Here is a 14,084-nt window from a genome sequence, read left to right on the forward strand (position 1 = left end):
ACATGGTAAATTGGCTTGTCTCCAATTGGCATCACAACTTACTCGTAAGTCTCTAGTATATGGTACCAGGGATACCCAGGACCTGCACGTTTTTAGTGTCCCCCAGGGACTGTAGCACCTGTTGTGCCACCATGGTATTGTTTGCCATGGCTCAGAGTCTGCCACTACAGAATAAAAGGGCAGTTTTAAACTGTTAGTTCAACTTTGCTATGTAAGGTAATAAGAAAGCCCTCACTTCCCTTTTCAATATATGTAAATCGTCCCTAAGGTAGGCCTAATGAGCCCTAAAGCAGGGTGCTGTATGCTAAAAAGTGGAATATTTACTTTTACATGTTCCAGCAGTACATACCCTATATTGTTGTTTTTAACTGTGGAAAGGCTGGTAGCCCCATTGGCAAGTACAGAGTTCAAGGCTGACACCTCAGCCCTTTTAACTTCTGAATGGGACTACTAAAGTTGGTACTATAAGTTATTAAAAGAATTAGTGCATTAAATCTGATTTAATGGTTAAATCGAATTTAATGTCACTATTGGGCAAAGTGCAACTTTAGAAGTTGCCACTTGAGTTGCCCAAGGTTTCCAGTGCCCGTTTACTTTTGTAATACGGGTTTGTCCTGCAGACAGCTGTCTGTCCTCCAGAGGAGACATGATAATCACTCACAGGAAAGATAACAATAAAGGTCTGCCATTGGAGGACGTGTTACCTTCCCCTGGCAGGAGGCCTCACAGGTGTTATCCCAAAAGGCGAGTGTAGGAAGCTTTATCTCTATATTGTATACCAAAATGAGGTATACTGTGCAAAGAGTCCAGTTATTCCCTTATAAATGGTCAGGGCTTGCCCTAGCAATCCTAAGTGCTCTCTTAGGGGGTACTGTGGTAGAGCAGTATTGTGCTTGCCAGAGAGGAGTGTTAGACATTTGCTGCATGCTGCAGCCAATAAATGATGCACACAACTCAATAAGGAGATCAACATCCATTTATAAAAATAACACTTATCTTTATATAATTTTAGGCACCAAGATCATCATGATCAGGTAAGTATGTTTTGAGTCATGAATGTTTACAGATTTGGAAATCTGCAATTTCTGGAGCGGTAATGTTATCTTATGGAGGGAAGGCATATACTGCATCAGCGGCTTACAGGACCAATCTTCTGGAGTTAAGGAAAGTATAGAGCAAGGTTCAAGGCAGCACCAACAGGTCACTTTGGGAGGCACTAGGGAGTCTGGGTGCAGAGGTGCTTTTTCAGCCTCGGATGCCATAATGTTATCCCATGGGAAGAAACAGATACTGCATAGAGGTACTGACAATGACTTAGAGGACTGTTCTTCTGGACATAAGTTGAGTATTGGACAAGGTCCAAGGCCGCACCAATAGGTCTCCTTTGAGGGGGATCTAGGACGTCCGGGTGTAGAGGGAAGCCCGATTTGCATGCTAAGGGTGGTAGGCTCGTGGAAGCCCCCTGCCTTGGAATGCAGATTCGCAGGTCAACCTGTTGGGAAGGCTGTGCTAACACCCCTCCCTGACCGCCTGAAACCAGAGGCTCTCACCTTTGGGGGGTCAGAAACTTGTTTGTTGGTGGCAGGTTAGTTAAAACTAGTCAGCCAGTACTCCGGTAATTAGTAGGTATGCAGTGGGCACCTCTAACGTGCCCTCTGGGTGCATGTATTAATAAATCCATCACCAGCATCAGTGAGGATTTTTCATACAAGATGTTTGATAGCAAACATCCTATTTTCAGTGGTCATCATGTAGCCGGGGAACTCGTCTTGAGCAGTGTCTACCACATGCACTTAAAATGGCTTTACTGATCACTTACTATGTCTAAGAATTGTCAGAGACATGGCAGATATGCCCACACTTCTAATATAATGCACTCTGCCTTAGCTGTAAGGTCTACTGTAGGGGTGGCTTACATATATTGCATGCAGTGTTAGTGGGGATGGCACACAGGTTGTGTGCCAGGTCGTGTTTTCACTTTTAGCTGCACCAAGATACACAGACTGCAATGGTAGTCTGAATGAGCTAGTTGAGGAGTCCCTGAGGGTGACACAATACATGCTGCAGACCATGAGGACCCTCTTTGGTACCCATTCCCTTAGGTACTCTTGGGGTACCATTTACAAAGGTACTGAAGGTATTGCCAACAATTGTAGCAGTTGTGTATTTTTGGGGAAGGAACATCGGCACTGTGGACCTGGTTAGCAGAAACCCAGTTCACTTCAGTCAAAGTTGCATCAGAGACCAGGCAAAAAGTAAGTGGGGGACTACTGCAACAAAAGTTCAGTATCCCACAGCAAGCCATTACAGTTGAAGCTGCCTTTGAAGAGCAAATGGAAAACACTTGTGAGAGGGGCTGCACTATTGTTTAGGTAGACAGGCTGGCACTGGGGACAAGTCTGGGGAAGCCAATTGTCAAACTGATTTTCCAGGGGCATGTAGCTCCCTTGGTAGCCACATCGAGCTTCGGAACTCGTATTAGCCAGTGTTTAGCACATGTACTTAAAAATGGCTTCCATGTTCACTTACTATGTCTAAGAAGCGACAAAGACATAGCAGGGGCATATCTGTTGCTGCAGATGGGTCATCACATGTGAAAAAATATCCTTCCAGGTACAACTACAGTTAGTGCCAATTCCTCTACTACTGCTATTGCATATCTTTCCATAGCATTCTGGATGTTTCACTGTCATAAATGATTATGCTTTTCAAGCTTCATATTCTGATGGATACAAACTACCTGTGGATTCCTCACCTTATGAATTCATCCTTGCGCCAGCATCCGACGGAAAGTCTTCTTCCTATCACTCCACGTCGAGAAGGAAGTCACAATTGCACGGCTCCACGCGACTCCATCTGACGTCACCGTGCCAATAAGAGGTCCTTGCCGGCGTGCTGACGTCAGTTTTCTTTTTTCCATGCCTTCGACACCAACGGTTATTTTTCCTGGCTCGTTGGATAGTGTGCATCTTTGGTAGTTACAATGTCTCCCCCGAGAAAATCGGGTTTCAAGCCTTGTAATGAATGTGGCGGTAGGATGTCGGTCACTGTTCCGCATGAGAACTACCTTTGGTGTCTTAGCTCTTAGCACGATGTTGAAGGGTGTGGATCGTGCCAGAGTATGAATCCTAAGACACTTAAAGAGAGACCAAGCTTTTCTTAGCGAAGGCTAAGCAGAAGGGCCACAAGAGGGCTACATCTCTTGCGTCTTCCAGGAGGCACAAGAAGAGGTGTCGTCATGACTCACGCCGCCATCATGACTCATGGCACCGGTCGACACAGAGCTGATCAGGGGTCAAGGTCTCCATCTGCTAGACGTCGAAGTAATTGGGAGGTGAGCCCTACTGTGACTCCGCAGCCCCAGAGTCCAGAAGTATCTTCAATGCTGTCAGTCTATGAGGTGGTTCCTCATAGCCCTCAGTTTTCACCGGCGCCGCAAGAGCCTGATGTGCAGCAGCAGGATCAAGATAAGAGATATCCTGCCTTCCCGGCTCCAGGAGCGGATCCGGCGGCATTTTTAAATGCCATGTATGCTGTTTTCCAGGCTATGGCCCCTGCTGGTGCACCGGCGGGTCCAACGGGCCATTAGCTTTTTCACTGGGCTCCCCGGCTCCATATCAGATGAAGCCGTTTTGCCCGGTTGAGGGTGCCGGGTCGATGATGTCTCCTCGAGGTATGGCATCACCATCTAGATCCGTGGTGCTGTTGCCATCTCTGCGTCAGCCGATGCTGATGCTCTCTCCTGGCCAGCCGGCTCCATTACCTGCGTGCCAGCCGACTCCGATGAAGGTGCTGTTGGAGTCAGTGTCAACGCCGGGTCCGAGTGATGCTCGGATTCATACATCTTCTGTGCCTGGTCGGGATTCCGAAGCGGTGGCTTTGGCGTTGGTGAATTCGATGTCGACGCCGAGGTTAGAATCCCGCTTGAGATCTTGGAGAAAGGCATTGCATCTCCTTGAAGAAGAATACCGGCTGCCCCGTATAGGTCTTTTTGCAGGTTCAGAGGTTTTGGTTGTGGGGCGGTTTTTCAGAGGCCCCAGTACTCGGCTCCTGGGTGTTGAATATTGTGGAAAAAGGATATGCTCTCCCCTTTCAGGAGTTTCCTCCTCCCTTCCTCCCCCTTCCCTCGTTTTTGTTCAGAGGACCATCTTCTGTTGCAACAGGAGGTTCTGGCCATGTTATCAAAGGGTGCAATAGAGTTGGTTCCAGAGCAGGAAAGGGGTCAGGGTTGTTATTCAAGCTATATTTCCTGGTCCCCAAGAAAGACGGTCACTTGAGACCGATCCTAGACCTGAGGATTTTGAATTGGTTCCTCAAGCAGGAGAAATTCGAAATGCTGACTCTAGCGCAGGTACTTATGGCATTGAACAAAGAGGATTGGATGGTGTCTGTCGACTTGCAGGATGCGTACTTTCATATCCCTATACTCAAGTCGCACAGGAAGTATCTCCAGTTTGTGGTGACGTCGCAACACTACCAATTTGCGGTCCTTCCGTTTAGGCTTACTTCAGCACCTCGAGTCTTCACAAAGGTGATGTCGGTGGTTGCAGCACATCTCAGGCGGAAGGGAATAGCGGTATTCCCTTACCTGCACGATTGGTTAGTCAAAGCCAAGTCTCCAGAGCTGTTGCTGCATCACCTGCAGGTGACAACCCAGTTGTTGTTCTATCTGGGGTTTTCGGTAAACGTGCCCAAGTCTCACATGGAGCCCTCTCAACGCCTCCTGTTCATAGGGGCAGTACTGGGTACAACATTGTATCAGGCCTACTCTGCCTCAGCGGATTTGGGACATTCAGGCGCTGATTCCAATGTTTCGAAATGGAACAGTTGTTCTGGTCCTCAAGGTGCCTGCTTGGTCTGTTTGCTTCTTGCATTCTGTTGGTCACTCATGCGCGCTGGCATATGAGGGATCTTCAGTGGTGTCTCCGCAGGCAGTGGTTTCAGCACAAAGGGGATCTCGAGGATTCGATAAGGATCTCCAGGGACACTGCAGCGGATCTCCAATGGTGGGCAGTGGACGGCAACCTTTCCCAAGGAAGGCTGTTCTCACTACCACCTCCAGTGGCCACAGTTGTTACGGATGCCTCCACTCTAGGGTGGGGTGCTCATCTGGGGGTCTGGAGATCAAGGGTCATTGGTCTCCGGTGGAACAGATGTTTCATATCAATCTGTTGGAACGGCGGGCGGTACGTCTGGCTCTCAAGGCCTTCCTCCCTTCGCTTCGCAGTCAGTGGGTTCAAGTCCTCACGGACAACACTACAGCAATGTGGTACGTAAACAAGAAGGAAGGAGTAGGGTCATACCTTCTCTGCAGAAAAGCTCTGCAGCTCTGGTCCTGGGTTCAGGACCATCAGATTTACTTGATAGCAAATCATTTGGCTGTGGTTCTGAACGTACGTGCGGACAGTCTCAGTCGGCACTTCTTGGCCGATCACGAGTGGCGTCTCCATCCAGACCTAGTCTGGTACATTTTCAAGATGTGGGGGTCTCCGCAGGTAGATCTATTCGCCACTCAGGAGAATTCGCACTGCCCGTCATTATGCAGTCTCCAGTATCCGTTGCAAGGAGCGTTGGGGGACGTGTTTCAAATACCCTGGGACGGCCAGTTGCTTTACGCATTTCCCCCCCTACCCTTGTATCCTCGGGTCCTGAGGAAGATTCGCCAAGACAGGGCCCAAGTCATCTTGGTGGCACCAGATTGGCCAAGAAGGGTGTGGAACACAGACGTTCTACAACTCTCAAAGTGCCCTCCGTTCCGTCTCCCGCTCAGGGCCGACCTCCTCTCGCAGGTGCAGATTCTACACCCCCACCGCCAGAGCCTGCACCTTCATGCCTGGAGATTGAACGGGGCAACCTAAGTTTGTTTTTTCTCCCACCACATGTAGTGGATGTTATTCTATCGTCCAGGCGACACTCCACTAAATCCATTTATGCCAGTAGGTGGGCTAAATTTGTTAATTTGTGTGGAGAGAAACGGAAAGATCCCTTGAAAGCCCACCTTTCTGATATTTTGTTATTTGCTCTTGATTTAGCAAAGAAAGGCTGTTCAGTAGCTACAGTGAAAAGTTATTTGGCCGCTCTCTCGGCTTTTCTTTGTCTCCCGGACCAGCCCTCTTTATTTAAATCTCCGATTGTAAATGGGTTTATTAAGGGCTTGCTTAATAAGTTTCCCCCCACGCCCTTTCACATGCCTCAGTGGGATTTAATTCTTGTTTTAACATTTCTGATAGGTTCACCGTTCTAGCCCATGTATTCATGTCCTTTAAGGTATTTGGTTCTTAAGACTGTATTCCTTATTGCTATAACCTCTCTAGGAGTGTTGGGCAGCTTCAAGCCCTTTCCGTAAAACCCCCCTTTACCTTGTTTTTCCCTGATAAAGTGGTACTGAAAACCAGGGCGGCTTTCCTGCCAAAAGTTGTCACTCCTTTTCATATGGGGCAAACTATTACCCTTCCTTCTTTCTACCCTCCTCCCCACCCCTCTAAAGAGGAAGAGAGACTCCATTGATTGGAACCTAGAAGGGCTCTCAGTTTTTATATTGAGAGGACGAAAGACTTTCACCTGGAGTATCAGCTGTTCGTGGGGTATGTTGGTCAGCGGAAGGGCAGAGCAGTCCATGAAAGAATAATCTCCAGGTGGGTCATTCTTTGTATAAAAGTTCACTACTCACTGGCAAAGAAAGTTCCTCCTGAGGGTATCAGGGCCCACTCCACCAGGGCTAAGTCGGCCACTTCGGCCCTGTCAAGAGGAGTCCCGGTGGTGGACATTTGTAAGGCTGCAACTTGGGTAAAGGTAACGCTTTTTCTGGTGGCTACAATAGCTACCTGTGTATTCCTCACAGTCCCACCCGCCTCCCCGTTGCCTGTCTGATTGCACTAGGATATGTGGTTGTATAGATATATGTGTATATTGATATTTATTCCTGTATATATAAATGATGGGTTTTGATTTATGTTGCATCATGAGGGTTTTATGTATATATGTATTTATTGGATTTATTGTGGAAGTCGGTTCTCACCTGTTCGCCTCAAAGGCACGTAAAAAATGGGTGAGACTGACGTCAGCACGCTGGCGAGGACCTCTTATTGGCACGGTGACGTCAGACGGAGTTGCGTGGAGCTGTGCAATTGTGACGTCCTCGTCGACTCTACGTGAAGAGCTAGGACGAAGTCTTTCCGTCGGATGCTGGCACAAGGATGACTTCATAAGGTGAGAAATCCACAGGTAGCTATTGTATCCACCAGAAAAAGTGTTACTGAAGGTAAGTAACTTGTTCTTCCAGCTTGGAAGGAAATATGACTATTCTTTTTTTTAAAAGATAGAAAACCAGAGGGGGGTGGTCACTTTAAGTTACCTTGGAACAACAGAGAAAAGCTGTGGACTAGACTCTACGTCTGAAAAGCATCAATGTAGTTAGTTGGCCGCATCTCTCCCCTTACTACAAATACACATTATGCTATTCGCTCACTAGTCTTCAACAAATATCTAGAACATAGAAACTCACATCAGTTTAACAGATTGGCTCTGATGAAACTGTCATACAGTCAACGGAATGAAAAGCCAGCACCAGGGAAGTGTTTAATACAGTCCTTCTAAATTGTACAGTTTGGGAATGTTTTTTGCTGAGCTCATTAGTTGATTTATAGAGGACAATACACACTATGGTCCCAAAAGCGTTCCAGAAAGTAGATACAGTCAAATGAGAAGTGTTGAAAATCATCAGCCTATATTATCAGATTAAGGCACATGCATTCCCTGAACTTCGGTGGCCTAGGCCATCATTCACATAACAAGCATTTATGTGCAATGGGTCTCGTGTTTGCTTGAGTTAGAGCTATTAATGTTGTAAATTCGTAATTGGACTTTTCTTGCCATATAAGTTGGAAATAAAAAGTAAAACAGTTGACATAAGCCAGCCAATTCAAAGCGCCATGGCCACCATAAGCATGAAGGAGGGACACAAAAGGAAAAAGACATTTGCTAGCAGTTACACATATCGGCAAACGTGCAATTATCCATGTAACAAGGTCGATGGTCAAGGCGATAACAAAACTGCTCCAAGGAGGGACAAATGTAAAGCATTTACCAATGATAAAGGATTTTTGAAAGGCAAGCCCATGAACGATTGATAGTGATGGACGTGCGCTGGGCGTGGTTAAAAGCCCACAGATAGATTACAACAGGCCATAGCGTTTTCCCGCCCGACCTAAAAAACAGAGCTCTGTACTTGTGTTCCTTCGTAGTCACTCCACTGACTAAACTCTTTATTTTAATTAATTACAACACTTTAGCAGCTGTTGTGAAAGTAGGTATCCTCAACTTATTAAGCATAAGCATACCCACAAGGGCTACCACTAAGGCCATTATTTTGAACTTTCACAGTTGGGTGTAATGGTAAAGATTTATGGGGTAGCAGTGCTCCCACCCAACACCAGGAGGTTTAATACGGCTTCATTTCGGCTCCATACTAGGCCTGGGCAGAATTGAAGGAATTTGGTAATTCTGTGTTACTCTTGCGTCACAGAATTACTCATTAAATTCCGCCACTTCATGGGCAAAATTAAACTGCAGTGGTGTTAATTTTTAACCGGACTGGAAGAGGGAAACCACAGCAGATAAAGTTTAATCTGCAGTGGTTTTTAAACACAGAGGGACTATTCCCTCTTCTAACCCTGTCTAAAGACCACTGCATACCCCTTGGTGCCCTCACCTAAGTATGAATAGGGCACAGAGTGGTATGCACCTCACATTGCGGTGCCAACCTGCTTCTTCACGGAATTATGTAGAATTTAAATGTCATTCCGTGGAATGAGACTACGCCAATTCTGTCCACCCCTATTCCATATAACACCAGAAGTAATGGAGCAGAGCCATCATATAAGTAACACCCCTTCGTGCTGACGTCAGTTTTGTGCTCTTGTCTACCATATACTTTCCACAAAGGTGTTTTAAAAAATGAGGGTTTGTGTAGCTAGGTGAACGGATACTATTTTGATCAATACAATCAAGTACAAGCATTAGTGGGTGATTTTTTTTTTATATGACAGGGCGGCTATAGACTACTCAAAATTGTAGTCATTGCCATTTACTAAAGTATGATGTGCCTCTGTCCTGAGGAATCAATTGGAATGTTCTGCAGCTTAACACTATTAAATCTAGGATGTTTTCTGGTGAAGTGATGCCTCACTGAAAACGCCTACTTTGCTGATGGTTTATAGATGGATAGATATTTGGGACATCTGTCCAATGGGCCGTATATCCCGTTGGGTCTTTAAAGTAACATCCTTGACTTGAAACTTCCTTGCAACACAAGCTTTGAGTTTAACATTTAATCTCGATTTAAGGATTAGTTTTGAAGCATATTCCGGACTCTTCTAGGATTAATTGATTGGCCAGTAAAGAAAATTTAATATTGGTAACTTGCTTAATCCCATCAAGAGTTTACAGTGGCGCCAACTAGAGTTGTCCAGGATGGAAATTTAATTAGAAACTACTGATCGGATTAAACCCTTTATGTTGCTGTATTTTATCTCTGATCAGTTTTCCTTACCATAAGCATCCCTGCGATAGAAAAGGATGTTACCATACTTTCATTAAATAGTACACACTTTCAGAATTAAGATACTTAATTTTCAGGATCACCTTAAAACAGAAATCTTCGGTGGCAATACTAAGGTGTTAAATGACACAACCTGAGGGATGCATCCAAATTTACATCGGATATAATATGCTGTAAGGAAATAAACAAGGATTAACACATTTTAACTGAATTTTAACAAAGGATTAATTTTAGTAAACCAGGGCACTATAAAACACAGTGTTGTACTCTGTAAGGGTGGTAGTGATGGTCGCCGTTTTCTCTAAAAACTTAACGGCACGTGCATGGATCCCCAAAATAAGAACAGAGATGAAAGCTTTAAAAGCACTTATATTGCTACACCTGCTCGTCCAAGAACATGATATGCAAGCCAGCATAAGCTTTTACAGGTAAGTAATATTTTTATTCCATCTATTTTCCGACCTCTCCCACTCTTAAATCTCTCTAATTTGTTTGAATTTCAGTAGTTTGTTTTTCTCCGTAAGGTCTAGCAAATTGTGAAAAATGCATTTTGAAACCCTACAAGCTTTCTGAATTGAGGGGCAGGGAATTTGTGTGGTTTCATGTACAGGCAGACCAGTCAAAGAGGGACACTTCGAAATAAATAGTTTATCCGTGAAGTGCTTCTGTTTGGTCGGCCCATTTAGTTGTTATAGTTTCAGTGTTAGTATTAGCCTTGCAGCATGGACTTGTTGCCCATTTGAGGGTTAGTCGACTTTTTGCCTCCAGGCTCCCGTGTTCGAAAACGAAACATCATCATAAAAGACTTCTCTGTTAAATTGCAACTCTAGTGGGTCCATTCATTAATTGTCTTTGTTTACGTCCTGCAGGTTAACAAAGTGACCCATGTTGACGGGAACAGCCTTGTGAGATTCTCCACTGAAACTGCCTTCCTGGTCGAAAAATATGAGATCCTGTGACATTGAGGATGAAGAAGCTGAAGACTTTTCCATTTTAACTTTAAAAATGCTGAATCTTTTTTGGGAACGTAAAGGAGGCAGAAGAGTCTCCCACTGTGTTTCCAGAGAGCTGGCCTGTCTCTCTCCCAGGCCTTCACCCACTCTATCCCGCCAGAATTGATGGTGGGTGACTTAGAATCAACATTAACTTGTGGAGGGTGGGCAAGGGTTGCACGTCTCAATGGCAGATTAGGGTTGGCTTTCTGGTGACTGGGAGGAGTAGATTTTTATCATCAACCAACTCATGTCTGCCCCCCCCCCCCCCCCCAAGTCCTTCCTACTCCTTTGGATTTGGGCATAATTAAGTTTTGAAGCTTGGACCTCGGCGTTAGCCTCCTTCCTGTCTGTCAATCTTTTCATGTGAGCTTCTGTAGTTCTCTCTTCTCTGCGGCCTCAAACCTGCAAAACCTAGCTGTGCCCGATGTGCCTGACGCATGTCTGCAGAGCACCCACTGTCTGAAACGACCAGCTATTTGAATCCTTTTGGCCTAATGTGCCCTGCGTCACAACTTTCAGTTTGTGTGTCTGTTCGTATATTTTGCTTTTTATTCTATTCAGTATAGTGCCCTGACATGGAGTTTTAGAGAGATTGATTGGAGCAGCTTTTGGCCTTAAAAGCAACTTCTTTTGAAATTTGTGGCTCATATTCAGAGCAACAGCGTCCTTTTGCCCAATGTCAGCCTTTATGGGCGATTTAGAAATAACAGATCCTGTTTTCACTCTTGCAGAACATGCCGCAGCCACCTGGAAGGTTGTTTCCAAAATGGCTTATCTCCCTTAATTCATTCACATATGGTAATACTTTAGATCTCATTACATTCTTTAAACACCAGTCTTTCTCTACTTTAATTGGCTTGTCTGATTCTATAATCCTATCCTCAAATGTCATCAGATCACTCCGAATTATTGCCACTCCTTGGGGCACCTGCCATTAACAACTGTACAATTTAATGCTCATTAGAGTACATTGTTTAATGTAAAGTATGTCAAATTCTGAGCCTACCACATTCTTCCATCACCTTTCTAGAGCAAAAGGTAGAAATTCTCTCATATTTTAAGGGTCATGATGCGTAGTCTTTTATCCTGAATACCCTTTCACCCCCATACACCTGAATGCTTTCTTCCACGGAATGCCCCATTGTTGACTCCTGAATGCTTAAAGGTGACCTCTCCTCTTTAATGCCCGAAATTGCTTTCTCCTACAGATTGCCTCAAACCAGTTGTCCACTGTAATTGCTCAACTGGTTGGGTAAAGCTGCAATATAAAAAAAAATAAAACACGCATAAAGTTTGGCTAGTCATTCATCCACACCCCCTAGCCCTTACCACCACCTCACAAGTCTACCACTGAAGCCAAACTACCCTCACCAGCTGCGGTGGTGTTTCCAAGCACTTGAGAGGCTAAAGGTGGTTGGTGATTTTTCAAAGCATATTTTACTATCCTCTGCTTCCTAAAACTGCTGATGTGGATTGTGGATGTTGAACTAATTGGAATGTCAGGTGGTTGGTCTTAAGGAGATCGAAATGCTGGTGACTTCACTCTTGTAGATTATGCCCCACATTCAGATTTCTTTAAGTCAGTGTATTGCTTGTTAAATACATTTAAGAGGCTGTTTATTTTCAGATTTTGACTCTTCATTTGAGTTATTTGAGAGGCTTTAAAATAAAAATTGAAGGACAACATTTTGTAACTCTGTATTATAATTACCTAGGGAATCTCACACATTCCACTGTACACAGAACCCCGAAAGGAAGTGATTTCTTAAAAGAAATAAAGTGTAATCTACAACAATACATGATTCTAATGGTTATTATGTCCGAATTTGTGAAGGGGGGTGGAGGGGGAAGTGAATTACTGGCGATATACTAGGCTATGTGTAACTAAATGGCTTCTTTTATGTCGTTGATGTTGTTCACTGCATTTCTTACATATTTTGACCTTCGCTTAAAGTGTTCACTATTTTCAATGCATTCTGGAAACAGAGTTGCTTTCAATCTTTCTCTGTGCCATGATCGCTGATGCCTAGAGCCTGCAAGTAATGATTGGTAGCCATGCCCAGTAGACTCTAGGTGTAGACACCTAGGACATGGCCTATGCCAGTGATCTAAAGACTTGCAGTTCGTTTGCTAGTGTTGTGTGTACGTGAGGTACGGAGATCGGCCTTTAAATAGAAGAATTGGACACATAGAACATTCAGAGAATTTGAGTGCAAAACTGTCTGGTGTGAGGTGGGTACCTATGGTACTTACACCTTATACCAGGTCCAGTTATCCCCTCTTAGTGAAGTGTAGGCAGTGTCTAGAAGCCAGGTTCTCTAGAGGTAGCTGTGGATGAGCAGCCAAAGCTTATCTGGGAGACATGCAAAGTTCATTCAATATCACTGTAGTCACACAGCACTTACACACATGAAAGAAACCACTCAGTGTACAAAAATAAAGGTATTCTTGGAACAAATTACTAGATGGGTGACCCACCCTTGGGCGGTAAGTAATACACTAAATATATACACTAACAATCAGAAATAGACATAGAAAAGGTTATAAAACAGTGCAAACAGTAATAACCAATAGTGACCCTAAGGGGAGCACAAACCATATACTAAAAAAACATGGAGTGCAAACTAGGCACCCCAACCTATGTAAATAAAAAGTGGAGAGAAAAGCTGGGAGTACTAGGGATCCACAATGGTAAGTAGGGCAAAAACGTGTCTGAGGGGTGGCAGCAGCAGGGTTGCCCGGAAAACCCTGTAAGAATATTAGTAGTAATGCTGGGGGTCCTCTAAGGAGCCCCCAGAGTGCATGGAATCATATTTCCAATACTTGCAACCATATTGGGGTAGGATTCCGACATGTTTGATACCAAACATGCCCAGGTTCAGAGTTACCATTATGTAGCTGGATATAGGTAGTAACCTATGTCCAGTATACATATAAAATGGCATCCCTGTACTCCCAAAGTCCAATACAATAGGGCTGGAGTTCATAGGGACACCTCTGCTAGTGCAGGGGTGCCCTCACCCACAGGTACCTGCAGACTGCCCTTTAGGCTGAGAGGGCCTACTATAGGGGTGACTTACAGTGACCTAGTGCAGTGGGCTGTAGTGAAAACATTCACACAGACTGCAATGGCAGGCCTACAGAACCCTTTGCATGGGCTCTCTATGAGTTGCAGAATAACTGCTGCAGCCCATAGGGATCCCCTGGAACTCCAATGCCATCGGTACCTAGGTACCATATACTAGGGACTTACCTGGGGGCAACAGTATGCCAATTGTGGGATGCAAAAGTTACCAGCAACCAAATTTAGAAGAGAGCACAGTGACTGGGGTCCTGGTTAGCAGGATCCCAGTGAACACAGTCAAACACACTGACAAACAGGCCAAAAGTAGGGGTTACCAAGCTAGAAATAGGCTACTTTCCTACATATGGCATAATCAGTCTACGTAGGGGTTTACGGCATGTAGACTCTAGTTGTGAATAAATTCCAATTTAAAAAAAAAATGCTTGTGTCAGGAGTACTGTTTGCA

At 44.8% G+C, this 14,084-nt stretch overlaps 1 protein-coding gene across 1 annotated transcript in view; it reads left to right on the forward strand.

Annotated features, from left to right (window-relative positions):
• ARCN1 (archain 1) overlaps nt 1-12,351 on the forward strand; it is a 153,224-nt gene extending 140,873 nt beyond the window's left edge. The window contains exon 10 of the mRNA XM_069224754.1: nt 10,429-12,351. Coding sequence (XP_069080855.1) covers nt 10,429-10,518 — 90 coding nt within the window. The 3' untranslated portion in view covers nt 10,519-12,351. The remainder of the gene's footprint in view (nt 1-10,428) is intronic.
• The last annotated feature ends 1,733 nt before the right edge of the window (nt 12,352-14,084 follow it).

The sequence above is a fragment of the Pleurodeles waltl genome, chromosome 3_1, assembly GCF_031143425.1.
Source record: "Pleurodeles waltl isolate 20211129_DDA chromosome 3_1, aPleWal1.hap1.20221129, whole genome shotgun sequence".
Classification (NCBI taxonomy): Eukaryota; Metazoa; Chordata; class Amphibia; order Caudata; family Salamandridae; genus Pleurodeles; species Pleurodeles waltl.